The sequence below is a fragment of the Neophocaena asiaeorientalis genome, unplaced genomic scaffold, assembly GCF_003031525.2.
Source record: "Neophocaena asiaeorientalis asiaeorientalis breed wild unplaced genomic scaffold, Neophocaena_asiaeorientalis_V1.1 scaffold72, whole genome shotgun sequence".
NCBI classification, from domain to species: domain Eukaryota; kingdom Metazoa; phylum Chordata; class Mammalia; order Artiodactyla; family Phocoenidae; genus Neophocaena; species Neophocaena asiaeorientalis.
In genome coordinates this window covers 7,644,665-7,672,466 of record NW_020185336.1, presented here as the reverse complement: position 1 = coordinate 7,672,466, position 27,802 = coordinate 7,644,665, and the positions used below count along the sequence as shown (strand labels likewise).

Here is a 27,802-nt window from a genome sequence, read left to right as displayed (position 1 = left end):
TTTTTAATCATATAAAATATCTTCCTTTAGTTTTGCACAGACAGAGCCTGCTCTCTTAAATTACTACTTCTTGGTGAAATCAGCCAAGCAAAGCCTTTAATAGTGACAATATTGAGCTACTTTGCTTTGAAGTAGTACTTTCTTAATATGCTTAATTTTTTTTTAACATACTTGAATAGATTTATATATGCCAGCTGTAAAGAAGTTAAAGCATTGGGCATCAAAACCTTTTTAATATCCATTCAGTATCTGAATTTTTTATCATAAAGAAATAAAGAAATACAGGGATGCCCTCCCAAAGGTTTTTGTATAATCTGGGATATCAGTTATATAAGTCAAGGTCTTTCCTTTTACAGTGTTTCTCATACTCAAGAGAAGAGTTTCCTTATGTATCCAGATGTAGACCACCTGATAGCTTCTAAAATAGTCTGGAAGATTCTAACATAGTCTCTTTATCTCTTCTTTTTACCCTAAATTCACCTCATGTCAAGGATGAATTGCATTGAGGAGAGTGTCTGCCACTTTCACAGATGTTCGATATCTTCATACTCAGTCTTCACTCATTAAACGCTTCCTGAGTAGCCACATCATGAACCAAGTACTATACGTGTCATTGGTCAGACAGTGTTGGGCTCCACACACATATGCCCCTCACCTCCCTCACCTCTCATAATGTAAAGGACAATGCCAGCAATGTGTGAATGCTAGAATAGGCCTTGATATCTGAATACTTCGGCAGGTTTTGAACAAGGTTTGAATTGAGTAAAACTTAAATCACCAAATGCCTGGTATCTGAGTTTACCTGAACCTGGCCCCAGGATTCTGGCATTATTTATAGTGGATACAAGGCAATTTGCCATTTTGTAAAGAACCTATTCCCAAGAAATGTAGTATTTTACTCAAACCATAGATTAGGAAGAGACGTGTGAAAGGCTACTTATCAAGAAGACTTACAAACAGCAGTTTAATGCAAGGGAAGACATGGCATGAAGTAGTATGTGGTTAACTACCAAGTAAGTATTATGTGGGAAACATTGTCATTAAATGGACAGCCCACTTTTGAGATAGCTTTGCAGAAAGGATGAGCCTGGAGCCTGGGACTTGACCAGCAGCCCGGCTGTGGAGAGGGCACTGTCATTGGGCAGCAGAAGAGACGACAGAAATGTCTTGTGGGAACATTTGAAACTAGTTTGAGAGATGATAAGATGTGCAAAGGCTAGACAGCCACACTGGGCCAAATTAATAGAGATCTGTAAATACCAGGGACTTTGAACTTCCTGCACATCATGGGGAGCCACTGGAAATCGTTTGAGCAAAAAGTCACCTGATTTAAACATTCCTCAGGAGAAATAGCAGTGCTATGAACTGTTAAAAAGAGAGTTGAAAAATTCAATTTAAAGAAAAATACACAGTGCATTTGCTACTTGGTTATGGCAAACACGTACCATTTAATGTAAAATTCTCCTATAAGTTCATGTTTAATACTGCATCATTAATTTATTCCAAAAATATTTCTTGAGAGTCTAGATGGCTAGCACATAGTTGTCAATGTTTAAAACACATATCCTTGCCCTCTTAAGTGTTTCAAGTCTAGTGAAGGTATATAACTCTATACACTTAAAATTGGGGGTGACGGGGGTGGATTCTGTAAAGGAAAACTACAAGTGTATACCATGTTTACCCATAGCTCTATTTTTGGACATTTAGGTTGTTTCTAACTTTTCATTGTAATAAATAACATTATGGTAAATATTCTTATGTATAAAATTATATCTGCAGCTTTGATTTACCTTAGGCTAGATTTTTAGGAAGAAAACTATTCAAACTATATGAACTTTTTTTTTTTTTTGCGGTATGCGGGCCTCTCACTGTTGTGGCCTCTCCCGTTGCGGAGCACAGGCTCTGGACGCGCAGGCTCAGCGGCCATGGCTCACGGGACCAGCCGCTCTGCGGCATGTGGGATCCTCCCGGACCGGGGCGTGAACCCGTGTCCCCTGCATCGGCAGGCGGACTCTCAACCACTGCGCCACCAGGGAAGCCCCTATATGAACATTTTTAAGGCTCTTTAAATGTATTACCAAGTTGCCTTCCTAAAAAGATTGTATTCATTCTCCCTCCCTTTAGCTATATGAGGCCAGTCCTCTCATACTCCCTCATGAGTGTCATCGTTTATATCTCTATCTACAAAATGTTTCGATATCCCGCCATTGCCCTTTTCTCTTGGAGGGCTAGTGTTTGATAGGTGAGAGTTCTTTGTAGCCCAAGGAGAATTAGCTGTGTCAGTCAGGGCCCAACCACCCAAAGGAGTGGTCCTTCCTGGAAGTTGCTGCCGTGTCAAAGACTGCAGGGATAAGGGGCTGGGTGGCTTTGCCACCAAACTGGAGCAGTGGTGGGAGGTGGGACCTGGCGAGTTTTCCAGCATTAGCTGGAACCATGAAGGAGATACAGCCATGCCAGCAGTGCTGCCTGAAGTAGAGCTGGAGAAACATCCTGACTGAACTGAGGTGGAGGGGGCAGTTGTGGATTTTTTAACTGCCAAAAGCCAGGTGGGCACGGTGTGTAATTGCATGGATTTACATATGGAGAGAATGCGCTTGTGAAGACGCACGATGGAGAATGAACATCTGGGCCCTTGGCATCCTTTCTGCCTCTCCTCCCCTCCAGTGCATTTACTCAGCTTCAGTCATTTGACCACCATCTTCATGATTTACTAATGCATAAAATATAGATAGATAAATAAATAAAATATTATAAATAAAATATTATATATATATTTCATTTAATATATAAGTATTATATATTTTTAATATATGCCAGATAGCTCCCCAAATACTTTATTGTTAGGGAAATACAACTCTAGTAATTCAACTGTCCTCACCACAGCGACATTCATAATTCACACCTGATAACTATACTTCATCCCTTACTGCTGCCCAAACTCATATTCCAACCTGGGAGTTTTACTTACCCTTTTTCCTTTTGCAGGGAGGGGGAAGTATATTAACTTTCAAACACAGCCAACACAACTGATATTTATTCTACTCTCTATTACTTTAATTACATTAACGTTTCTTGTGTGTTTTCTTAAATTTGCCTACTTTTCAACCATACTTAAGGTATTTAAATTGTAACCATGGCAATAAGCTCTAATGATTAGGGTAGAAAATTGAAATTTAATTGTATGAATAAAAGATATAAATCTTATTGGTTTCATATTCCTTTTTCTGAGCAGTTATAGATGCCCTTTAGAAGTTTGATTGTAAGTGAATGGGATGAAATGACAGTTTTGCTGCTACTTTTCCTGTAAAGTTTAACTGTTATTTTCTCTTTACCAGTTTGCATGCAGAGACCCTGAATGTAATATGAAAATAATCTTGTTTTTAGAATTTGGCAGTCCCACCCAGAATGAGGTAGGGGTGGCTTATAAGAAAATACTTAAAGGGTCTTTGGTCTATTTTGTCTTTGGATAGGTCTTGACAAAAGAAACATCTTTATTCAATTATCTTGGTTTCCTAAATAAGAAAGGATTATTTGAAAGGATTTAGGATTGAAGGTCTGTTATTGTTCCTCATTTTTCTTTAATATTTTGAACATTACTTGAAGACAGTTTCTCTACCTTTTGTGTGTGTGGTTTACTACAAATTTGGCTTGAAAAGCTTTTCAGCCATAAGGTGAATTGTTAGCAAGGCAATAGTTTGATCACTACCTGGGAGTGATCCCTGCCTACTCAGGAGTTTTCAGCAATATTCCATTGAAATGCCATAAATTGAGACCAACTGCTGAATTTGTTTTTAAATAGCTAACTTACTGCAGAGTCATTTTCTAAGGAAAAGCTCAAGATGCCCTAGGCAGAAAAGATTTTCATTTATATGATTCAGTTCAGGAGAATCAGCTTACTTGTGTTTTCTGGTTGGTTGATTGGTTGGTTGGTTGATTTTTGATTTTTAACTTGTACCAAGGATCGCAGGCTGTTGCAAAGCAGAAAGCCAAGGCCTTGGATGCTCAAAGAGATAACCTCCCAAAGTGTGGGGAAGAATCATCCATTCTACAAAACATTTTTATTTTCCTAGGCTGATTGGGAAGGAATCTTAAGGAGAAGCTCCCCTGGACATAATAAAGTTGTTTTAAGCATATACGCTTTATTGTTATCTTGCCCTTCTGTTGCCGTCTCTCTTCATTATTCTGTATTTTCTAGCTTACCAGCATTACATGTCTGCTCTCTAAAAACATAAATGGACCTCCTCTTGTCTTTTATGAAGAGGAGAGTTTATTATTTTCTGTTGTGGCTTTGCTCTTTCCTTAGCCTTGCATTTCTTATGACCTTGGATTTGGTGGGTGTGTTTATGTATACTCTGCTGAAAAAGAGTGAAGAGGGAATGTTGTCTTAGGGTTCCTGTTTCCTCTTTTGTTAGTGTGCCATTTTTCCACTAATCATGTCTTCATATCTCTTACCAATGTATGTATTTGTACAGTCTCTTACGTTCCACCAAAATTTGAGGTAACTTTTAAGAACCCATATAATAAAATAGAAAAATAAACTCCAGAATCACAGAAAATATATATTAGAATAATAGGTAAAGACCCGAAGAAAGTGAGAATGCAAATTTATGCACAAGTAATTATACTTCTTCATGATGGAAAATATTATATTATGGAGGATATCTTTTAAAGAAAAAAAGCTTGGACTTACCTCTCTTTTAAGAAAAAGCACACCAATTCAGTCATAAAGATAACCAAACACCATGTGCCCTACCTACCAGAAAGAAGCTGTTGAAGCCATAAATTGAGTCCTTTTGTCAAAGTGATCATGGGTTGTTACTTAAATCCTCCAGCCACATCCTGTAAACTTGTGAATTTGTGAATTTTGTCACAAATCACAATTTCACAGTTTTTCTGTTTCGGGGGAAAATTACTAGAATCTAGGCAGTTGCCAGTTTTAGTACTTGTGTGTAAAATGAGGGGAGGGGAGCAGCATCAGCCTGAGAATCTACCCCTCCCCTCCTCTTCCCTGCACATTAGGACAAGGAGCAGCCTCCAGAGCTGGAGTGCGCTGTCTGTCCCCACAGTAGGAAGTTATATCATGCATATTCATAAATAGAATATTAAATTAGCAATCATGGATAAAGGACTATTATTTTACTACAGATTTTGAATGTTATGATTTATTATGACTAAATTGTATAAATGACAAAATTTTATTTCTGCTTCTCTTCCAAATACCAAGAGGAATATGAATTTCTGTTAATATTGGCCTTGGGGTCCCAAGATTTTCCTCCCCTATTTTTTCAGACCTTTTTTAGTAACATAGTCATTATAGTCTTCCTACCACAATTGCAGTGCTGTAGCTTCCTAATCACCACTTTTTCATGTTTTGTTACAAAAGTAAGTTATGCTTTTGTGTGTGTGTTTTTTTGTCTATTTGTTTATTTTGGCATGCTTCTTATTTAAAATAAATTGTCTAGAAGAATTTGGAGTAAAAGGTAAAAATTTCCTTCATTGCCACGTCTACCCATACCATGGCTGTTGCCCCACATACCTACACAAACACACACACACACACACACACACACACACACACACACAGAAAACCTGAGGGGTGTGTGTGTGTAAATATCCACACATTTGCATTTGTTTTGTTTTGTTTTTAATACAATGAGGATATGTTATACATTGTTCTATGACTTAAGTGTTTTTTTCCTTAACAACATAGTAAAACTATGCATGTGTTTCTGTGTCAATTTATAAAGATCTGCCTCCTTTTTAATGGCTATCTATTGTTTAGAAAATTGATGTAACCAGTCCCTTATTAGTGAATATTTTGTTTTTTCCAACTTTGCCCTTTGACAAGCAGTGGTAAAATTTTTCACTGCACATCTGAGTGTCTCTGCTGATTACATTTTTAAGGGGAACTGCCTGGGCAAGGGTGTATACATTTTTATTTTGGCAAATAGTGTCCAATTGCCCACCGAAAATGCTTAGCAGTATGTGGCAGGGGGGGAGATTTTTCCTCTACCCTCTTAGGTTAAGTAACTGGGGGCCTGTGAATTTAACTGACAGTAGACAGATTAATAATAATTTTTCAAAAACCCTAAGTATTCATATGCATATGAGAACTCACAAAAGAAATAGCTCCCTAGGGACTTCCCTGGTGGTCCCATGGTAAAGAATCCGCCTTCCAATGCGAGAGACACGGGTTCACTCCCTGGTCAGGGAACTAAGATCATACATGCTGTGGGGCAACTAAGCCCACGTGCCACAACTACTGAGCTCGCACACCTCAACTAGGAGCCTGCGTGCCGCAAACTACAGAGCCCACACGCTCTGGAACCCGTGCCACAACTAGAGTGAGAAAATCTTCATGCCACAACTAGAGAGAAGCCCACACGCAGCCATGAAGAGCCCACACGCCGCAACGAAAGATCCCATGTGTCTCAATGAAGATCAGCATGCTGCAACTGAGACCTGATGCAGCCAAATAAATAAATAAATAAATATTTTAAAAATAAAAAAAAAAAGAAGTAGCTCCCTCAATGACTAGGGTTGGGGGCTTATATACCTAACTTAGGGGAGAGGAAGCAGGCGAAAGAGGCTTATATGGGAAGAACAAGTGGATTTCTAGGGGAGCAAACAGGAGATAGGACAGTTTGTGAGGATGTTTGTTTACACAGGTGCAAGTGGTCTTGCCGATTTTTTTTTTTTTTTCATTCCATAAAACTCCCCCAGAAGGGATCCATGACAGCCTCACTCCCAGGACTTTTCTGCTTTTAGTGAAATAAGGGAAGCTCCAAAAAGGCTTCCTTCTGCATCTGTTGAATCTCAAATATCTTTAGTTTAGAATAATCTTCATGCCAGCTCTCAGGGTCCAAATAGGTCCCCACAAACATATATTCCTACCTATACCAAGTGTCGTGCCTATCATGCTTCCCATGCTACCAGAGGGTAGTAACATACGAAGTGTAAATCCTCATGAGTATTTAAAAAAATTGCTTCAAATTTCCCTGTATCATAAGCTCTGTCTACCTATTAAATAGAGTAAAATCATTTACAGAAATAATTATTAAATATTCATTAAATCAGAACATTGCATGGAAACTTCAGCATACCACTGACCATTCTATTATTTGATTCATTCTTACGGAAATTGGAGACAAGCCTGATCTTGGAATTTAATAAATTTGTCATGATACCTATCAGCTTTGGTTTCTTCTCTTTTCATATCTGTCTCAAAATTATCAGATACATTTTTCTGTCAACAAAAATGCAAAAACGATTACCAAAACAAGCAAAAAATACTATCACTATTAGAGGTGATTTGGGTACCAACACCTCACTCCAGAGGTGCCCAAACTTTGCTGCACGTTAAAATTGCCTGTGGAGCTGTTAAAATATTATTCCCGGCCCTCCTGATACACAATTAAATCCAAAAGTCTGGGGCCCAAACCAGAAATCAATAGTCTTTAAAGCTCCCCAGTTGATTCCACTCTGCAGTTTGAGAACCACTGCCTTACTCATAGTTAAATCAACTTAGTTACTAGTAATTAAAGAGAGGAATTAAAATTTTATCCCGCTTGTCCTATACAGATTTTATTTCAGGATCACCAAATAACCCTAGTCATTACTGGCTATCTAAAGATTTCTTAAATATGCCAAAGAATTCCTGCTGATAAATGTAGAAAGAACAATAAAATTCTAATAAAATTAGAAAAATCACCAATTTACAGCCCCTAATGAAATCACTCGTTCAAGCAAAGATTGTCAGTGTATGCAAAAACCTCTATATTCTCAATCCTAGCTGCACATTGGAATCACCTTGGGAGTTTTTAAAAATCCTGATATTCATACCACAACTTGGGCTGATTGAATTGGAATCTCTGGGCATGGGACTCGGCAGTAGTTTCTAAATTCTATGCCCTCCATTTCCACGCCAGACAACCAAGTTGTGCAGTGTGCAACCAAGGTTGAGAATCCTTGCATTAGTAGAAAGGAAGATGGTGAACTTGAAAATACAAAGGTCAGGCTGCCACCACTTGAACTGGCTGCTTGATCTGAGCAAATGTAAAAGTTCTGATGTGACGTCATGTGAAGTACACAGCACTGTTCATGAAGTATTCTAACCACAAAAGTTTGACCTGAAAGCTTTTAGCTCTAAATTTCTGCTTACAGGAAAAATTGAGGTTTGAAGATGTGTAAATGCCACCGCGAGAAAGCCATCCAACATTTAGAATGTGGCGCATCCTATGAGTTTATTGCTATGGTTCCAGCAGTGAGCCAAGAAAATGAAAATGAAGGAATGGGAAATCCTTTCTAGATCGAAAGAACTTAAGTAACAATCAAAAACGCAATCAGTGAACCTTATTTCAGCCTGACTAGTACAAGCCACTGAAGAAAGACATTTCTGAGACATCAGGAAAATTCTGAATATGAACTCATTATACGGCATTATGGAATAATTGTAGTTTTGTGAAGTCCTTATTTTATAGAGCTACAAACGGAAGTATTTAGAGTTCTGATCATCTGATATGAGAGGTCTGTTTTAAAATTCTCTAACAGAAGAAAAGAAAAAGATAAATGGATCATAAAAGTGTGGTATAATGTAATTATGAAATCTGGGGGGTTGTTAGTTATACTTTTCTCTGTTTTTATATATGTTTGAAAAGTTTAATTTTAAAAAATTTAAATAAAGCGTTCAAAATAGTGGGATTTAAATCGTACATCAGAGTGACGTGTTAAAGCCAGTAAGCTGTTGCCCATACTCTGAAGACTGGTCCTAACAGAAATGAAACCAACTATGAGACAGTGACATGTGCTCCCCAGCCAGTGGGTGGTACTTAATTTGAGTTTCCACATAGATGGGATTTTGTTAAAATTCTTACTAAGCAAAATCACCTGTAGCGTGCTGGGCATCAGCTTAGAACTCCACATTTATCACTCTGTGCCAGCAAATAAGAATATTAGCGTTTAGCTTTAGCCAACATGTATCTTTATGTTCCTGAGCAAGTTATTCATGACGTATGAACACATCCCCCAGAAGCTTAAATATTGTTAGTACTTCATGTAAAAATCAAATATCCAGCTTTAGCCTTTAACATTTTATGTTTAATTCAAACATGTCAAATAAATATTTAAATTTTCTCATGTTTTTAGTGATACGTGAAGAAATAATCTATTAACTAGCTAAAATAAAATAGAAATTGTAAAGTCCGAAATCTGTTTTTCCATTACCACCTCCTCAACACAGAGCCCCACTTCCTTAGCTTACAATTGTTACTTTGGGAAACATTAAAAAGGCTACCATCTATAACTCCACATTTCATTTTTATGCCAAAGTTAGCCTACATTTAGCTTTATCTTGATAATCTTTACCAAAATAGATAATCCAGTAGAAAAGTACAGAAAAACCTGGTTTCACAAGACCCATTCATTTCTTTTAAAGGTGAATATGTATGGAATTTTTTAGAGAAGGGTTTTTTTGGTTTCCTTTTTTTTTTTTTTAACAGAAGAAATGTATCTCCCACTATCAAATATTTTCATTTATATATTTGGTAACATCTTTTCCCCAAAAGGAACAAAATTTGTCTTTGGAAAAATATTTGACTGGTTTTTGAGCACTTATTTTCCATAGACTACACTTTTTACCTCACAGCAAGTCCCTTATTCTTTGTTCAGCTTTACTCGTTAGGAAGTGAGAGCCCTCTGGCCTTTTATGAGCACCGCCTGTTAAACTCGGACACTTTGCAGATGTGATCCATTTCTTTTCATCTTCGTATTTCTAAACTTCTTGTTTTTATAGTTTTCCTTTTATAGGGATAATAGACTATGAATTTTTTATGGCAAGTTTAATAACTGTATTTTAGTTAGTACCCAGACTAAATATACTTAGTAAACACTCATCTTAATATGACTACTTGTGGAAATTCCTATTTTTCCCCTAAAAATTAGTTTTAATCATTTTGAATCCCTGAAGAGAATTCAGGAATTTTAAAATGTTTTTGAACAGGAGAGCTCTCTGGTGGCATATAAACCTAAAATATTTTTCAGATTTGTCATTGTAGAAATCCAAAGTACTTTATACCAGTTTATACAGATAACGAAGTTTGTTTAAACTATGAAATTCAGTTCAGGTAGATGAGCTTCTACAGTGGATTTTAAGGCAGACTAGTTGATGTTTAGAGCAAGGTTTAAAGTGAACTAGAAGGTACTTCATTAATAATGGTTTCTATTTTCCAAGGCTTTTCACACAGTGTTTAACGTATGAGTAAAAATTTTAGGGCCATTGTCTTATTAATATTTAAGAGATAGTATAAGCATGCATAAGATCCAAAAATCTAGATATATCAAGAGAACCAGACTAGAAATAGCTTCAAGAAACATGGTCTTCTGCTCGTTCTAAGTCTTTACTTCCATTAAAACCCAACTTTGAAAGAATATCATATGTATGTAGTAGTTTGTAGTTGGGTCAGCAAACTCCAAGTATCTGTAGTATTCTTAAGATATCAGTCAATATCCATCTCTATCTTATGTGGGTTAAAGAATTGCTCTTATGCTTCATGCTTCCATCACCCTATTTACATTTTCACTCTGAAACAGGATTTCCCAACGTTCTCATTGCCTCCAATAATAAAGTTACCTGCTGTAGAAATGAGTCTTGTACATCAGAGAAGCTACTGAAGAGGACAAGTCTTGGGGACCATTTTCCAGGTCCACTTCCAGAATTTGGCTGAGAGCTTTACTTCTTAGCCATTGAAGGCACTGGAATATTTCTGCAGCCGCTCTGTGGAAAGTAGACTCCCTTCTGAGCCTACGGTGCTACTGGAAGTGAGAGTCCCAGGGCCAAACAGGAAGCTGAGTCCCCGTAAGACTAAATTCTCATATTTTTCACAGTGTTGCACCTGAGTGTGGTAGCCTGACTTCAACTCATAGGCCAGAGTTGGAAGAAATGTGACATACCCATTTCCCTTAACTGTCAAAGAAAGTATCATCTGCCTTAACATTGTGTGCTATTACCATCCCAAGATCCCTGCCAAAACCCACACTGCACTGCCTTTTATGTAAGGGCAAACCCCTAAACGCTATAGCAACTCAGGACAAGGAGAATCTAGCATAAGGTTGCAGCCTGCTGGTTTGTGAAAGACTAGTTACAGGGTTATACATACTAAAAATCTCCTTACTGATCCCTAGGTTCCTGTTTCAGTGGTGATTTTACACACAGTGTAGACCTCTGTCATTTCATATAACATAAACAGACACATAGATTAACAAAGCAGAGTCATTTTAAGAATTTCAAGTTCTTTAAACAAGCCTTAGACCTTTCACTGAGCATATTTTTATGTGTACTTGGTATGTATTTGGGAGGTACATCACAGAAAAGATAAAATAATTCACTTTGTATTTCATCTTTTACTGTGAGCTTAATGGGATGGGTAATGTAACAGATTTTCATAGCCCTACACCATTATTGTCCCTTACTTTTCTTAGCTGCGGCCTTCTACTTTTTCTAATTAATTGCCCTTTTTTGGGTAATATTCAGGCAGTCAGATGAAATGTAGCAGACAAGAAGGACCATGCTTCCACAAATCTCCCAGTCTTAATCACAGATGGAGATTATTTCATTCCACCTTGAAGCTTATTCAAGTTCTATATTTGTAGACATTCATTTTCTTGAAAGATGCTAATCTGATGTTTGAAAATCTCCCATAGTATATTTCTGGTGTCCCAGGAAACATGTTTGTGATTTTTTCAAAAAGGTAGCACATGTTCTTCAGTACCCAGATTAAAGAAGTAGTGTTCATATTCTGTTTGCCATTTTTACTCTTAAAAATCTCTCAATTTCATGTTCTGATTGTGCTAAACAGCATGCCAGCTGTTTAATTGTAGTTTACAGCATTGATCATAAAATGATGAACCCCATCCTGTAAGTCTCTGTGGGTTTCTCTGGTAAATTTGACTAGTATCTGCTTCCATTCCACAAAGCAGACGTTTTTAAAAGACATTTATTTGAAAGATTGCATAAGTAATGCATAATTAGTAATTGTGACACACCATACTACAATAAGGTTTACTTTATTCAGTAATTAGGAAATGACCCGTTTGTATATCTGAGGTATAGTAGCTGTATGTACATACATTTATGTGGGTGTATACGATTTGTGAATTACAAGTTTTCAAAGAAACAGTAAATAATAGCAAAAACTATCTTGAAAACAATTTAATTTCCTTTTAGTGATTCAGAAGAGATTTCAGTATATCTTTTTGTCTTTGTAGGTATACATTATCATTGGACTCTACTATAGAAGTAGAAAAATGACTGAAGACCTTATTCACAGTATAGAATTTGGTTGTTTTACAGTTCATATTAAATAAACCTCTTTAACCAACTTTGTAAAACTGTAACTTTTATATTTACTGAAATATAAAGCACAAAATAGGTACCCTGTACTCTAAACCCAGTCATTAGGTCTTCAAATTAGATTTGGGGTACATGGGGACTTAATATTTTAGTGTTCTAGTTAACATCTCTGTGTCCTTTTCTGTATCCTGTTGCATTGCATTTAAAACTATAAGAAACATAGGCTTCCCTGATGGTCCAGTGGTTAAGACTCTGGGCTTCCACTGCAGGGGCACGGGTTCAGGGAACTGAGATACTGCATGCCACACGGCACAGCCAAAAAGTAAGTAAATAAAAAATAAAAGTATAAGAAACAGATACTAACATTTAGAGGGCAGATGATCATATTACTTGGGGATAATTTTGTTGATTTCGTTTGTGTTTGCATTGAGATTCTAATTCTGTTAAGTTTTACTGTTAGGGTGACCAGTATGGAATAATGTATCTTACAATTTGTACTTGATCTGTGTAAGATTATTTATTTATTTTTTTAAATTAAAGCATAGGTGATATACAATATTATATTAGTTTTGGGTGTACGACATTGTGATTTGACATTTATATACATTACAAATTGATCATAATAAGTCTAGTAACTGTCACTGTACAGAGTTATTGGGATATTGTTGATTATATTCTCTTTTTCTATTTACTACATCTTTATTGGAGTATAATTGCTTCATAATACTGTGTTAGTTTCTGTTGTACAACAAAGTGAATCAGCCATATGCATACATGTATCCCCATATCCCCTCCCTCTTGAGCCTCCCTCCCACCCTCCCTATCCCACCCCTCTAGGTCATCGCAAAGCACCGAGCTGATCTCCCTGTGCTATGGGGCTGCTTCCCACTAGCTATCTGTTTTACGTTTGCTAGTGTATATATGTCCGTGCCACTCTCTCACTTCGTCCCAGCTTACCCCTGCCCCGCCCCATGTCCTCAAGGCCGTCCTCTACATCTGCATCTTTATTCCTGCCCTGCCCCTAGGTTCATCTGTGCTGTACATTATGTCCCCATGACTTATTTATTTTATAACTGGAAGTCTGTACCTCTTAAGCCCCTTCACCAGTTTTGCCAACCATCCCCCCACACCCATCCCTTGAGAGCTAATTTCTTTCTCGGTGTCTATGAGTCTGTTTCTGTTTTGGTTTTTAGCTTCCACATATAAATGAAATCATATGGTATTTGTCATTGTCTGACTTACTTACTTAGCATGATACCCTCTAGGTCTGTCCGTGTTGTGGCAAATGGCAAAATTTCATTCTTTTTTATGGCCGAGTAATATTCACAAGAGGGAATACCACATCTTTACCCATTCATCCACTGATGGACACTTGGGCTGCTTCCGTATTTGGCTATTGTAAGTGATGGTGCAGTGAACATATGAGTGCATATATCTTCTCAAATTAATGCTTTTATTTTCTTCAGATAAATATCCAGAAGTGAAATTGCTGGATCATATGGTAGTTCTATTTTTAATATTTTGAGGAGCCTCCATACTCTTTTCCATCATGGCTGCGCCAATTTACAATCCCACCAACAGTACCCAAGGGTTTTCTTTTCTCCACATCATCACCAACACTTGATTTTTGTCTTTTTGATAATAACCATTCTGACAGCTGTGAGGTGATGGCGCATGTGGTTTTGATTTATATTTCCGTATGATTAGTGATGTTGAGCATCTTTTCATGTATCTGTTGATCATCTGTATGTCTTCCTTATAAAAATGTCTATTCAAGTGGGAGGGAGGGAGACGCAAGAGGGAAGAGATAGGGGGACATATGTATATGTATAACTGATTCACTTTGTTATAAAGCAGAAACTAACACACCACTGTAAAGCAATTATACTCCAATAAAGATGTTAAAAAAAAAGTCTATTCAAGTCCTCTGCCCATTTTTTAATTGAATTATTTCTTGTTTTTTGGTTTTTTTGATGTTAATTTGTATGAGTTCTTTATGTATTTTGAATATTAACCCCTTAACATATATATCATTTGCACATATCTTCTCCCAGTCAGTGGGGTACCTTTTCGTTTTGTTGGTGTACGAAAGCTGTTTAGTTTGAGGTAGTCTCGTTTGTTTATTTTTGCTTTTGTTGTCCTTGCCTGGGGAGACAGATCCAAAAAAATATTGCTAAGACTGGTGTCAAAGAGTATACTGCCTATGTCTTGTTCTAGGGTTTTATGGTTTCAGATCTTACATTTGAGTCTTTAATCCATTTTGATTTTATTTTTGTATGTGTTGTGTAAAAAAAAAAAAAAAGTGACCCAGTTTCATTCTTTTGCATGTAGTTATCCAGTTTTCCTAACACCATTTATTGAAGTGACTGCCTTTCCCCATTGCATATTCTTGGCTTCTTTGTAGTAAATTAATTGACCATATAAGCATGGGGTTTTTTGGATTTGTTTGAGAAGGATAGGTCTTAACTTTTCTTTTGTTTTGTTTGTTTGTTTGGTAGAATTCACCTGTGAAACCAGTCTGGGCCTGGGCTTTTGTCTGTTGGGAGTTTTTTTTATTACTGATTTAATTTCATTGCTAGCAATTAGTCTGCTCAGATTTTGTTTCTTCCTGATTCAGTCTTGAAAGATTTTGTGTTTCTAGGAATTGATCCATTTCTTCTGATTTGTTGGCGTGTAATAGTTTGAAGTAATCTCTTACAATCCTCTGTGTGGTGTCAGTTGTAACTTCTCCTGCTTCATCAGAAACTTCATTTCTGATTTTATTTATTTGAGTCCCCTCTCTGTTTTTCTTGATGAGTGTAGCCAAAGATTTATCAATTTTATCTTTTCAGAGAACCAGCTTTTAGTTTCATTGATCTTTTCTACTGTTTTTTTAGTCTCTATTTTAGTTATTTCTGCTCCAATCTTTATTACTTCCTTCTTTCTGCTAACTTTGGGCTTTGTTCTTTTTCCAGTTCCTTTAGGTGTAAGGTTAGATTATTTATTTCAGAATTTTCTTGTTTCCTGAGGTAGTCCTGTATCACTATAAACTTCCCTCTTAAAACTGATTTTGCCTAGTCCCATAGATTTTGAAATATTGTGTTTCCACTTTGTCTCAAAGTATTTTTTTATTTCTTCTTTGATTCCTTCATTGACCCATTGGTTGTTTAGTTGCATGTTGTTTCGCCTTCAGGTGTTTGTGGTTTTGCCAGTTTTCTTCTCGTTACTGATTTCTAGTTTCATACTATTATGGTCAGAAAACACACTTGATGTGATTTCAGTCTTCATAAATTTATCGAGACTTGTTTTGTGGCCTAACATGTGATCCATCCTGGAGAATGTTCCATGTGCCTTAGAAAAGAATGTGTATTGTGTGTGTGTATGTGTATATGTGTGTGTGTGTGTGTGTGTGTGTGTGTGTATACACACACACATTAAGTCTATTTGGTCTAATGTGTTGTTTAAAGTCAATGTTCCCTTATTGACTGTCTGGTTGATCTGTCCATTGATGTAAGTGGGGTGTTAAAGTCCCCTATTATCGTATTGCTGTCAGTATCTCCCTTTATGTATTTAGGTGCTCCTGTGTTGGGTGCATAGCTGTTTACAAGTTATGTCCTTTTGTTGGATTGATCCCATTATCATTATGTAATGCCCTTCTTTGTCTCTTGTCACAGTCTGTATTTTAAATTTTATTTTGCCTGATAGAAGTATTGCTACCCCAGCTTTCTTTTCATTTCTCTTTGCATGGAACATCTTTTTCCACCCCTTCATTTGTGTTTGGATCTGAAGTGAGTCTCTTGTAGGCAGCATATATATGGGTCTTGTTTTTTTAATCCATTCTGCCACCCTATGTCTTTTGACTGGAGCATGTTGTCTATTTCCATTAAAAGTAATTATTGATAGGAACATACTTATGGCCTTTTTTTTTACAGTATGCAGGCCTCTCACCATTGTGACCTCTCTCGCTGCGGAGCGGTGGCTCCAGATGCGCAGGCTCAGGGACCATGGCTCAGGGGCCCAGCTGCTCCACGGCATGTGGGATCCTCCCGGACCGGGGCACAAACCTTTGTCCCCTGCATCGGCAGGTGGACTCTCAACCACTGCGCCACCAGGGAAACCCCATGGCCATTTTGTTAATTGTTTTCTGGCTGTTTTTATACTTCTTCTATGTTCCTTCCTTCTTCTCTTGTTCTCTTCTCTTGTGATTTGATGGCTTTCTTTAGTGTAATGTTTATATTTCTTTCTCTTTATTTTTTGTGTATCTGTTACAGGTTTTCGGTTTGTGGTTCCCATGAGTTTTATATATAACAGCCTATGAATATAGCAGTCTATTTTAAGTTGGTGGTCACTTAAGTTTGCACTTTCTAAAAGCACTACTTTTTTTACTCCCCTCCCTGAACATTTTGTGTTTTTGAGGTCATATTTTATTTTTATTTTGTGTATCACTTAACTCATTCTTTTAGATATAGATGATTTTACTACTTTTGTCCTTTAACCTTCATACTGACCTTTTAGGTGGTCGATCCACTACTTTTACTAAATGTTTCCCTTTACCAGTGCTATTTTTTTCTTTCATCTTGTTCATTTGTTTGTTTGTTTCTAGTTATAGCCTTTTCTTTTCCATTTAAAAAAGTCCTTTTAACATTTTCTTAAGACCAGTTTAGCGATGATGAACTTCTTTAGCTTTTACTTGTTTGGAAAACTCTTTATCTCTCAATTCTGAATGATAATCTTGCTGGGTAGGGTATTCTTGGTCGTAAGTTTTTCCTTTCATTATTTTGACTATAGCATGCCACTCCTTTATGGCCGGTAAAGTTTCTGCTGAAAAATCAGCCAATTGCCTTATGGCATATTAACCCTTGTATGTGACTTTTTGTTCTTCTCTCTTTAACTATGGCCATTTAATTATGTCTTGGTGTGGATCTCTTTGAGTTCATCTTATTTGGGACTTTGTGCTTCCTGCATCTGGATATCTGTTTTCTTCCCCAGGTTAGGGGAGTTTTAGCCATTGTTTCTTCAGATGGATTTTCTGTCCTTTTCTCTCTCTCTTCTCCTTCTACAGACCCTGTAATGTGAATGTTAGTTGACGTTGTTGCAGTAGTCCCTTAAACAATCCTCATTTTTAAAATTCTTTTTCCTTTTTGCTCTTCCTTTTCAGTGATTTTCACCATCCTGTCTTCCATATCATTGATATGTTACTCTGCATCCTCTAATCTGCTGTTGATCTCCTCTAGTGTGTTTTTTTACTTCAGTTATTTTATTCTTCAATTCTGATTAGTTCTTTTTTATATTTTCTCTCTCTTTTTTGAAGTTCTCCCTGAGTTCATCCATTCTTCATCCATCTTTATGACCATTATTTTGAACTCTACCCGGTAAATTGTTTATCTCCATTTTGTTCAGTTCTTTTTCTGAGTTTCTGTCTTGTTTTTTTCATTTGGAAGCTATTCCTTTGTCTCCTCATTTGTCTAACTCTCTGTGTTTGTTTCTATGCATTAGGCATATCATCTATTTCTCCTGAAAAGGTGGTCTTATATAGAAAGTCCCCTGTGAGGTCCAGTATCACAATTCCTCCTGGTCACAAGAGCCAGGATATCCAGGGCTACCCCTGTGTGTGCCCTCTTGTGGTTAGACCACTATTGCTACAGGCATTCTGGTAGGCTGGGCTCACCCCCTTGGTCCAGCCAGCTGATAGGTTTTTCCTCAACTGCTGCAGGCACACTGATGTGTGGGGCTGGTCCCCAGCTCAACTGGCTGCAAGGCCAGCCGGAACTGTTGCAGACATGCTGATATGCTGAGCTAGCTCCCTGGAGTGAGAGCCACTTTGGAGGGGTGCCAGTGCTGGCTGGGGCTACCCACTGGCTGGGGCAGAGTGAGAACCACTTTAAAGGGGCCCGCTGGGGCAGGTGGGTTGTGCAGGGCTGGTCCTCAGGAACACCTGGGGAAGGTGCACAGTGTTAGTTAGGTTGAGAAAAGAGAAACAGAAATGGCAGCTGCCAGCAACAGGTCAGCCAGGGGGAAGGAAAGTGAAAAGAAGAAAAATGGCATCTGACAGTGTTTCCATTCCCAAAGAAAGTTCCACCAGATACCTGCCGTCTGGCACATACCCCCAGATTAGTCAGTGAATCTCCTTCTCATATGACCTCAATGCTTTTCAAGCTGTTGCTTCTGCCCTGGTACCTGGAACAGGTGAGTTTGTGTGTGAGCTCTTTATGGGCAGAGTCTTGGTTTCCCACAGCCCTCTGGCTCTTCCAGACTTAAGCCTTGCTGGTTCTCAAAGCCAGACGTTATGGGGGCTTGTCTTCCTTGTGCAGCTCCCCTGGTTTGGGGAGCGTGACGTGGGACTTGGGTCCCTCGCTCCTCAGGGGTCCTCCACGGTTATAATATCTCTCCCGTTTGTGGGTTGCTGCACTAAGTGTGTGCGTTCTGACTAGACCATGTATCTTCCCCTCCTACCCATCTCAATGTGGACTTTTCTTTATATCCTCAGTTGTAGAAAATCTGTTCTGCTAGTCTTCAGGCCATTCTCAGACATGGGTGTTCTATCCGTAGTTGCAGTTTTGTGTATCCGTAGGAGGAAGTGAGCTCAGGATCCTCCTACTCTGCCATCTTGATCCCATCAAGATTATTTTAAATAGCTTCTCTTAGAAAAGAGTGTAAATGAGCACAATTGCTTGTCACCTGGTTTGTGAGAAAATGTTCCATTGGATAAAGAGACAAAATTGCTGAAGTACAGATTTTTAGCGTGTCTCTTTATTTTCTTATTTAAATAATATCTCCTAATGGTTAAAAAGAGAGAGACATACACAGAACTCTAATGGTTTTGGTTTCCATGGTGATAATTTTTCAGATTCTGACACTGCATGCCACCTAGTGTTTCCAAGCCAAGAGCTCTGATGTAATGGTATCCCAGGTTTTATCTTGTACTAAAGCTGAAGCTAGGAGCTATCTAAACGTCTTTTTCTTTTTAAAAGTGGCCCGCTTTTCCATTATGCCAATTCTTGAAACTGCCAGATTGGTGCTTCCATATCTATAGTTTGTTGCCATTTCCTTTGTGATTTTCCAGTGTTCCGTTCCTGGATGAAATAAAGGTGGATTACTACCTAGCTCTGATTTCAGGTCCTCTCTTGTTTAGCTTCTCTGAGGCATTCCATCCCCTGTAAAACTCTTATAACCTAGCAAACTATGTATTTTACTTAGTCCCGAATAAAACGCCTTCAAGAATTGCTGTGTAAGAGTGTTTAGAACTGTGGAAAGACAGAAGACTTACAAATGAAGCAGATTACTCTTCACTATTATCAGCCTGATACAGACTTAGATCATGTTTCCGTGTGTACCAGGGAATCCACATACAATCTGAAATCTGTATTGAAATTCCAAACTTAAGAATTCAGAACTATCACAGAGTTCTGCTACCTAGAAGTGTAATGTCAAATGATAAACCTAGAGACAGGGTCATCAAAAACCTATATTAAGAATGTCAGCAAATCTTTCTGGAGGCTAGGAAACAAAACCTTGGATTGAATCTGACATCAAGTTAAAGGTTTAGAATGTGGCATCCCAGTTCTCCTGTAAACCCTATATTCCCTTTCCAAACTAGCTTGATCAGCAATGCCTAAAAGTTTTACTTTGCTTTTCATAGACAAACCTTATTGAACACAATAAAGTAAAGCCCACAGCACAATGCCAGGCATGAATCAGTGCTCGATAAAGAGAAGCTGCTATTCTTACTGGGAATTTGTTTGTTCAATAAATATTTACTGAGCACCTACTGAGTGCTATGCACCTATCCTAGGCACTGAGGATACAACAGTAAACAAAGCAGACAAAAGTCCCTGCCTGCTTTGAGCTTACAGTCTAGTGGAGAGAGATGGTGATAAGTGCTATAAAGAAAGGGCAAACTGGCCTCCTGTGGTAAGTGGATACTGCTTAGATATTACTTCCTTTAGGAAATTTTTCCTAAGCTCCTTTCCCCCGACAGTAACACAAACATGTGCATGCACGGTGACACACAAACACTGTATCTTTTCTCAGCTGCATGCTTAGAGCCTGGCATATAGTAGGGCCTTAATAAATAGTTAAAGAAAGAAAGTCAGAAAGGAAAGACTAATTTCAATCCTTAGGATTGTGTGTTAAACTCAGAATGTGATACCGATTCAATTTAAATCTGTAAAATGAGAGTGAAGTGGCATTCCTGAAAAAAAATGTTTGTTAGCAGCATGAGGGTTAAACTTGAGGAAAGAAAGACTTGTCATGAATATAATCAGAATATGCGCAAATATATTTTGAAGAACCTAGAGGAAAGAGAACATATTTGATTAGAACTGGGAAAAGGCAGTAAAAGCTACACCACCTAAATTTACAGCATAAAGAAGAGGTTGGAATCGGGAAGAAGATAAGTTGTTTTGTTTTGTTTTTTAAGTTCAAGATGGCAAAATGATGCAGTTGAAAATAAAACAAGGTAATGGGCGAGACAGATTTGAGTAAAGAAAGCAATAATGAGGTTAGATTTGTCTATATTCATTTTGTAAAGACTATAAGAATAAAATAAGCAAATGGGTAAGAAATTTAAATTTCCATTGTTGGCAGTTCTGAAAACTCTGCACAGAGTTCCTTTGATTTTAGATGATATGAAATGTGACATAAAAAGCTAGCCCTACCTTCAGAGGTTTCATCACCAAGCTCAATAATGTGAATATCATGCAAGTTTTCATTTCAATAGTTTGAGATATGGAGGATCTTTTTTTACATAGTCACCCTTCTCATTCCATCTGTTAATCCTCTTGGAGGAACTCACCCTGAGAGGTGAGTTTTCCAAGGGGTAACAAGGTCAGTTTTCAGATTTTAATTTAATGTAGTATGTAAGTTAATTTGTGGCTGGTAATCAGGATGAAAAACATTCATGAAATTTAGCAAAATATATTAATAAACTGAGTATATGGAACACTTTCATATAGAAAAGAGTCAAAATGTGCAGTTTAAGGTGAAAATAGTCTTTTATTAACTTGTATGAAGTCTTGAGTTAATAGTCTTGTATTAAGATTATAAGACATTACTGACAAATACCTGAACCCTTTTTTTAGCAAGTTTTTATGTATTATTTTCATTGAGTTTAGCTGATTAAACTTATCTTCTTCCAGATGTGCCAAACACTGGTGTAAACAAACCTAGAGCTTCGGACGCTGTCCATCCCAATAACTATCTCATCAGGACAGAGCCAGAGCAAGGAACCCTCTACTCACCAGAACAGACGTCTCTCCATGAAAGTGAGGGTCTGTTGTATTATCTTTCAAGTATTAGATTTGCTTTTAATATTTCCATTTTGAAAATGAGCATCAGAAGTGTAAAATGAAGATATATTCTGCTGGTTTCATTCCTTCAGGATCATTGGGTAACTCAAGAAGTTCAACACAAATGAATTCTTATTCCGACAGTGGATACCAGGAAGCAGGGAGTTTCCACAACAGCCAGAACTTGAGTAAGGCAGATAATAGGCCACAACATTCATTCATAGGATCAACTAATAACCACCTGGTGAGGAATTCAAGAGCTGAAGGACAAACACTGGTTCAGGTAAGCCAAATACATCTCGATCTTTTTTTAAAAAATGGACTCATTTTACACTATGAGTCCATGATGTTGATGAAATTTTACGCTTGAAATCTAAAACTGCATTAGTTCCTATTAATGAATTCTGATAAATTCTAGACATTGGAGAGTAATTTTTCTGTAAGCAGCAAGTTTGGCATGAGGGGAATAGTCCACGGAGAGTGTGAGAGGATTGGGTGGAATGTTCTAGTCCCTGAGGGTTTATGAGTTCCTAAAAATACTAGAGCTAAAATATGCTGTAAAGAGTTCTAGAGGGCAAAGCACTATTCCCACACCTGCACAAAATGGGACTGGCCCATTCTAACCAAAGTTTTCGCCTTCATCATTGGAATTGTTCTCTGAAAACGTATTATTTTGCTTTGCTAGAATATAGATATTCCTGCCTATAGGGAGCTACTATATAGAAGCATAACTATTCTGTTAAGGTTTTCTTACTTGATAGTCAAAAATAATAATGCATATGTATTTATAAAAACTCCTTAACTCCTCACTCACTGCCACTTTATTCACCTCAGTCCACCAGCATATGCCAGAATTAATAAAAGTAATAGGAGTCCCAAGTGGCAATAACTAGTGAGGATCTCTCTGTCCAAGTACCCCCGTGATTTCTCTGGAGCTGAAAAATGGCAAGATGATCAAAGAAGTCAGGCGAACCCTAAGCTTCTCTTAATGCGATACAGGAAGCCCTGAAGGTACACACAGCAGTGGGCCAGCATTCGCAATGCCAAAGGAGAAACACAAAACAACTTTGGCTCAGCAATTTAAGGGAAACTTTTAAGTATTAAGAGACATTTCTAGGGCTTCCCTGGTGGCGCAGTGGTTGAGAGTCCGCCTGCTGATGCAGGGGACACGGGTTCGTGCCCTGGTCTGGGAGGATCCCACATGCTGCGGAGCGGCTGGGCCTGTGAGCCATGGCCGCTGGGCCTGTGCGTCCGGAGCCTGTGCTACGCAACGGGAGAGACCACAACAGTGAGAGGCCCGCGTACCACAAAAAAAAAAAAGAAACATTTCTGTATTAAAACAAACACAAATATGGTGCATGAATTTTAAGGTAAGACAGGAAATCTTGTGCCCATAGCAAACTACTTCCAGCTGCAGACCCCTCTGCACCAGCTCCATTCCTCAGATGGTACATTTACTCGTCTGCTGTTAGGGATGCTCTGATGAAACACTGGGAAACTTCGGACTAAATGCTTACAGGAGTTCATCTGCTTAGGTGAATTTCTACGTTGGCAGGTCTAAAGTCACACTTCCGAATAATAATTAATTACACAGATTGTCTATTTTGCCCCTAAGAGTGGCCATGAGACCTTTTCAATTTATTTATTTATTTTTTAGCTTACAGTAAGTTAATTTTGTTCCTGGAGATTGCAAGACCGTCTTTAAAACTGAACTTGCATGTATTCTGGGGAACACAATTTCTAGATATCTGGGCCAAGTGTCATCCCATTTTGATAGTAAACAGCTTATGTGTGGGATTTTTAAAATTATCTTTAACACTATTAGTAAACCCCAAGTACAGATTTTAATTTTCCAACTGCCTACAAATTTTTTTGTTTTGTTTTGTTTTGTTTTTTCTTTTTTAACATCTTTTTTGGAGTATAATTGCTTCACAATGTTGTGTTAGTCTCTGCTGTATAACAAAGTGAATCAGCTATATGTATACGTATATCCCCATATCCCCTCCCTCTTGCATCTCCCTCCCACCCTCCCTATTTCACCCTTCCAGGTGGTCACAAAGCACCGAGCTGATCTCCCTGTGCATCGTGGCTGCTTCCTATTAGCTATCTATTTTACATTTGATAGTGTATATATGTCAGTGCTACTCTCTCACTTCATCCCAGCTTACCCTTCCCCCTCCCCGTGTCCTCAAGTCCATTCTCTACTTCTGTGTCTTTATTCCTGTCCTGCCCCTAGGTTCATTGGAACCTTTTTTTTTTTAGATTCCATGTATATGTGTTAGCATACAGTATTTGTTTTTCTCTTTCTGACTTACTTCACTCTCTATGACAGACTCTAGGTCCCTCCATCTCACTACAAATAACGCAATTTCATTTCTTTATATGGATGAGTAATATTCCCTTGTATATATGTGCCACATCTTCTTTATCCATTCATCTGTCAATGGACACTTAGGTTGCTTCCGTGTCCAGGCCATTGTAAATAGTGCTGCAGTGAACATTGTGGTACATGTCTCTTTTTGAATTATGGTTTTCTCAGGGTACATGCCCAGTAGTGGGATTGCTGGTATATGGTATGGTATGGTAGTTCTATTTTTAGTTTTTTAAGGAACTTCCATACTGTTCTCCATAGTGGCTGTACCAATTTACATTCCCACCAACAGTGCAGGAGGGTTCCCTTTTCTCCACACTGTCTCCAGCATTTATTGCTTGTAGATTTTTTGATGATGGCCATTCTGACCGATGTGAGGTGATACTTCATTGTAGTTTTGATTTGCATTTCTCTAATGATTAGTGATATTGAGCATCCTTTCATGTGTTCATTGGCAAGCTATATATCTTCTTTGGAGAAATGTCTATTTAGGTCTTCTGCCCATTTTTGGATTGGGTTGTTTGTATTTTTGATATTGAGCTGCATGAGCTGCTTATATATTTTGGTGATTAATCCTTTGTCAGTTGCTTCATTTGCAAATATTTTCTACCATTCTGAGGGTTGTCTTTTTGTCTTGTTTATGGTTTCCTTTGCTGTGCAAAAGCTGTGAAGTTTCATTAGGTCCCATTTGTTTATTTTTGTTTTTATTTCCATTTCTCTAGGAGGTGGGTCAAAAAGTATTTTGCTGTGATTTATGTCAAAGAGTCTGCTGCCTATATTTTCCTCTAAGAGTTTTATAATGTCTGACCTTACATTTAGGTCTTTAATCCATTTTGAGTTTATTTTTGTATACGGTGTTAGGGAGGGTGCTAATTTCATTCTTTTACATGTAGCTGTCCAGTTTTCCCAGCACCACTTATTGAAGAGAATTCTTTTCTCCATTTTATATTCTTGCCTCCTTTATCAAAGGTAAGGTGACCATATGTGCATGGGTTTATCTCTGGGCTTTCTATCCTGTTCCATTGATCTATATTTTCTGTTTTGGGGCCAGTACCATACTGTCTTGGTTACTGTTGCTTTGTAGTATAGACTGAAGTCAGGGAGCCTGATTCCTCTAGCTCTGTTTTTCTTTCTCAAGAGTGCTTTGGCTACTTGGGGTCTTTTGTGTTTCCATACAAATTGTGAGATTTTTTTGTTCTAGTTCTGTGAAAAATGCCATTGGTAGTTTGATAGGGATCGTGTTGAATCTGTAGATTGCCTTGGGCAGTATAGTCATTTTCACAGTGTTGATTCTTCCAATCCAAGAACATGGTATATCTCTCCATCTGTTTGTATCATCCTTAATTTCTTTCATCAGTGTCTTATAGTTTTCTGCATGCAGAAAACTTTTGCATTCCTTGTGGGCCTCCATTAGGTGTCCACAGTTCTCTTGTCCTTTCTCAATCACGCATCGCACACCTTCTTGGTCTTTGGGCAGGCACAGCAGGGCTTCAGAGGCTTCTTCTCCTGCGACTCAGATGGGGCAGGGCTTGTGGCCGCCAGACCAGGCATTTTTCACACCAAAAGCAGCAACTAGCAGAGACATCCTAAACGCCAGCCTCCGCAAACACCGCCGATTAGCCCGCAATCTTTTGTCTCCTTAGGTAGGTTTATTCCTAGGTGTTTTATTCTTTTCATTGCAGAGGTATATGGGAGTGTTTCCTTAATTTCTCTTTCAGATTTTTCATCATTGGTGTATAGGAATGCATGAGATTTCTGTACATTAATTTTGTATCCTGCTACTTTACCACATTCATTGATTAGCTCTAGTAGTTTTCTGGTAGCATCTTTAGGATTCTCTATGTATAGTATCATGTCATCTGCAAACAGTGACAGCTTTACTTCTTCTTTTCCGATTTGGATTCCTTTTATTTCTTTTTCTTCTCTGATTGCTGTGGCTAAAACTTCCAAAACTGTGTTGAATAATATTTGTGAGAGTGGCATCCTTGTCTTGTTCCTGATTTTAGAGGAAATGGTTTCAGTTTTTCACCATTGAGGACGATGTTGGCTGTGGGTTTGTCATATATGGCCTGTAATTGTTGAGGTAAGTTCCTTCTATGCCTACTTTCTGGAGAGTTTTTATCATAAATGGGTGTTGAATTTTGTCAAAAGCTTTTTCAGCATCTATTGAGATTATCGTATGATTTTTATCCTGCAGTTTGTTAATATGGTGTATCACATTGATTGATTTGCATATATTGAAAAATCCTTGCATTCCTGGGATAAACGCCACTTGATCATGGTGTATGATCCTTTTAACGTGCTGTTGGATTCTGTTTGTTAGTATTTTTGTTGAGGATTTTTGCATCTAGGTTCATCAGTGATATTGGTCTGTAGTTTTCTTTTTTTGTGACGTCTTTGTCTGGTTTTGGTATCAGGGTGATGATGGCCTTGTAGAATGAGTTTGGGAGTGTTCCTCCCTCTGCTATTTTGGAAGAGTTTGAGAAGGATAGGTGTTAGCTCTTCTCTAAATGTTTGGTAGCATTCACCTGTGAAGCCATCTGGTCCTGGGCTTTTGTTTGTTGGAAGATTTTTAATCACAGTTTCAATTTCAGTGCTTGTGATTGGTCTGTTTATATTTCTATTTCTTCCTGGTTCAGTCTCGGAAGGTTGTGCTTTTCTAAGAATTTGTCCATTTCTTCCAGGTTGTCCATTTTATTGGCACATAGTTGCTTATAGTAATCTCTCATGATCCTTTGTATTTCTGCCATGTCAGTTGTTACTTCTCCTTTTTCATTTCTAATTCCGTTGAGTTGAGACTTGTCCCTTTTTTTCTTGATGAGTCTGGCTAATGGTTGATCAATTTTGTTTATCTTTTCAAAGAACCAGCTTTTAGTTTTATTGATCTTTGCTATTGTGTCCTTCATTTCTTTTTCATTTATTTTTGATCTGATCTTTAGGATTTCTTTCATTATGCTAACTTTGGGGGGTTTTGTTGTTGTTCTTCTTCTTTCTCTAATTGCTTTAGGTGTAAGGTTAAGCTGTTTATTTGAGATTTTTCTTGTTTCTTGAGGTAGGATTGTATTGCTATAAACTTCCCTCTTAGAAATGCATTTGCTTCATCCCATAGGTTTTGGGTTGTCATGTTTTCATTGTCATTTGTCTCTAGATATCTTTTGATTTCCTCTTTGATTTCTTCAGTGACCTCTGGGTTATTTAATAGCATAGTGTTTAGCCTCCATGTGTCTGTATTTTTTACAGTTCTTTTCCTGTGATTGATATCCAGTCTCATAGCATTGTGGTCAGATAAGATACTTAATATGATTTCAATTTTCTTAAATTTACCAAGGCTTAATGTGTGACCCGAGATATGATCTATCCTGGAGAATGTTCCATGAGCCCTTGAGAAGAAAGCGTATTCTATTGTTTTTGGACGGAATGTCCTATAAGTATCAATTAAGTCCATCTTGTTTAATGTGTCATTTAAAGCTTGTGTTTCCTTATTTAATTTCATTTTGGATGTTCTGTCCATTGGTGAAAGTGGGGTGTTAAAGTCCCCTACTATGAATGTGTTACTGTCAATTTCCCCTTTTATGGCTGTTAGCATTTGCTTTATATATTGAGGTGCTCCTATGTTGGGTGCATAAATATTTACAATTGTTATATCTTCTTCTTGGATTGATCCCTTGATCATTATGTAGTGTCCTTCTTTGTCTCTTGTAATAATCTTTATTTTAAAGTCTATTTTGTCTGATATGAGAATTGCTACTCCAGCTTTCTTTTGATTTCCATTTGCATGGAATATCTTTTTCCATCCCCTCACTTTCAGTCTGTATGAGT

At 37.7% G+C, this 27,802-nt stretch overlaps 1 protein-coding gene across 10 annotated transcripts in view; it reads left to right on the top strand.

Moving 5' to 3' along the window:
- The window catches only part of PKP4 (plakophilin 4), a 251,819-nt gene that overhangs the window by 164,015 nt on the left and 60,002 nt on the right, over positions 1-27,802 (top strand). For 9 of the 10 annotated variants that reach the window (XM_024735926.1, XM_024735930.1, XM_024735929.1 and 6 more), the window contains 2 exons: positions 21,463-21,594; positions 21,705-21,895. In XM_024735926.1, coding sequence (XP_024591694.1) covers positions 21,463-21,594; positions 21,705-21,895 — 323 coding nt within the window. The remainder of the gene's footprint in view (positions 1-21,462; positions 21,595-21,704; positions 21,896-27,802) is intronic. The other variant, XM_024735928.1, reaches the window with a different exon arrangement.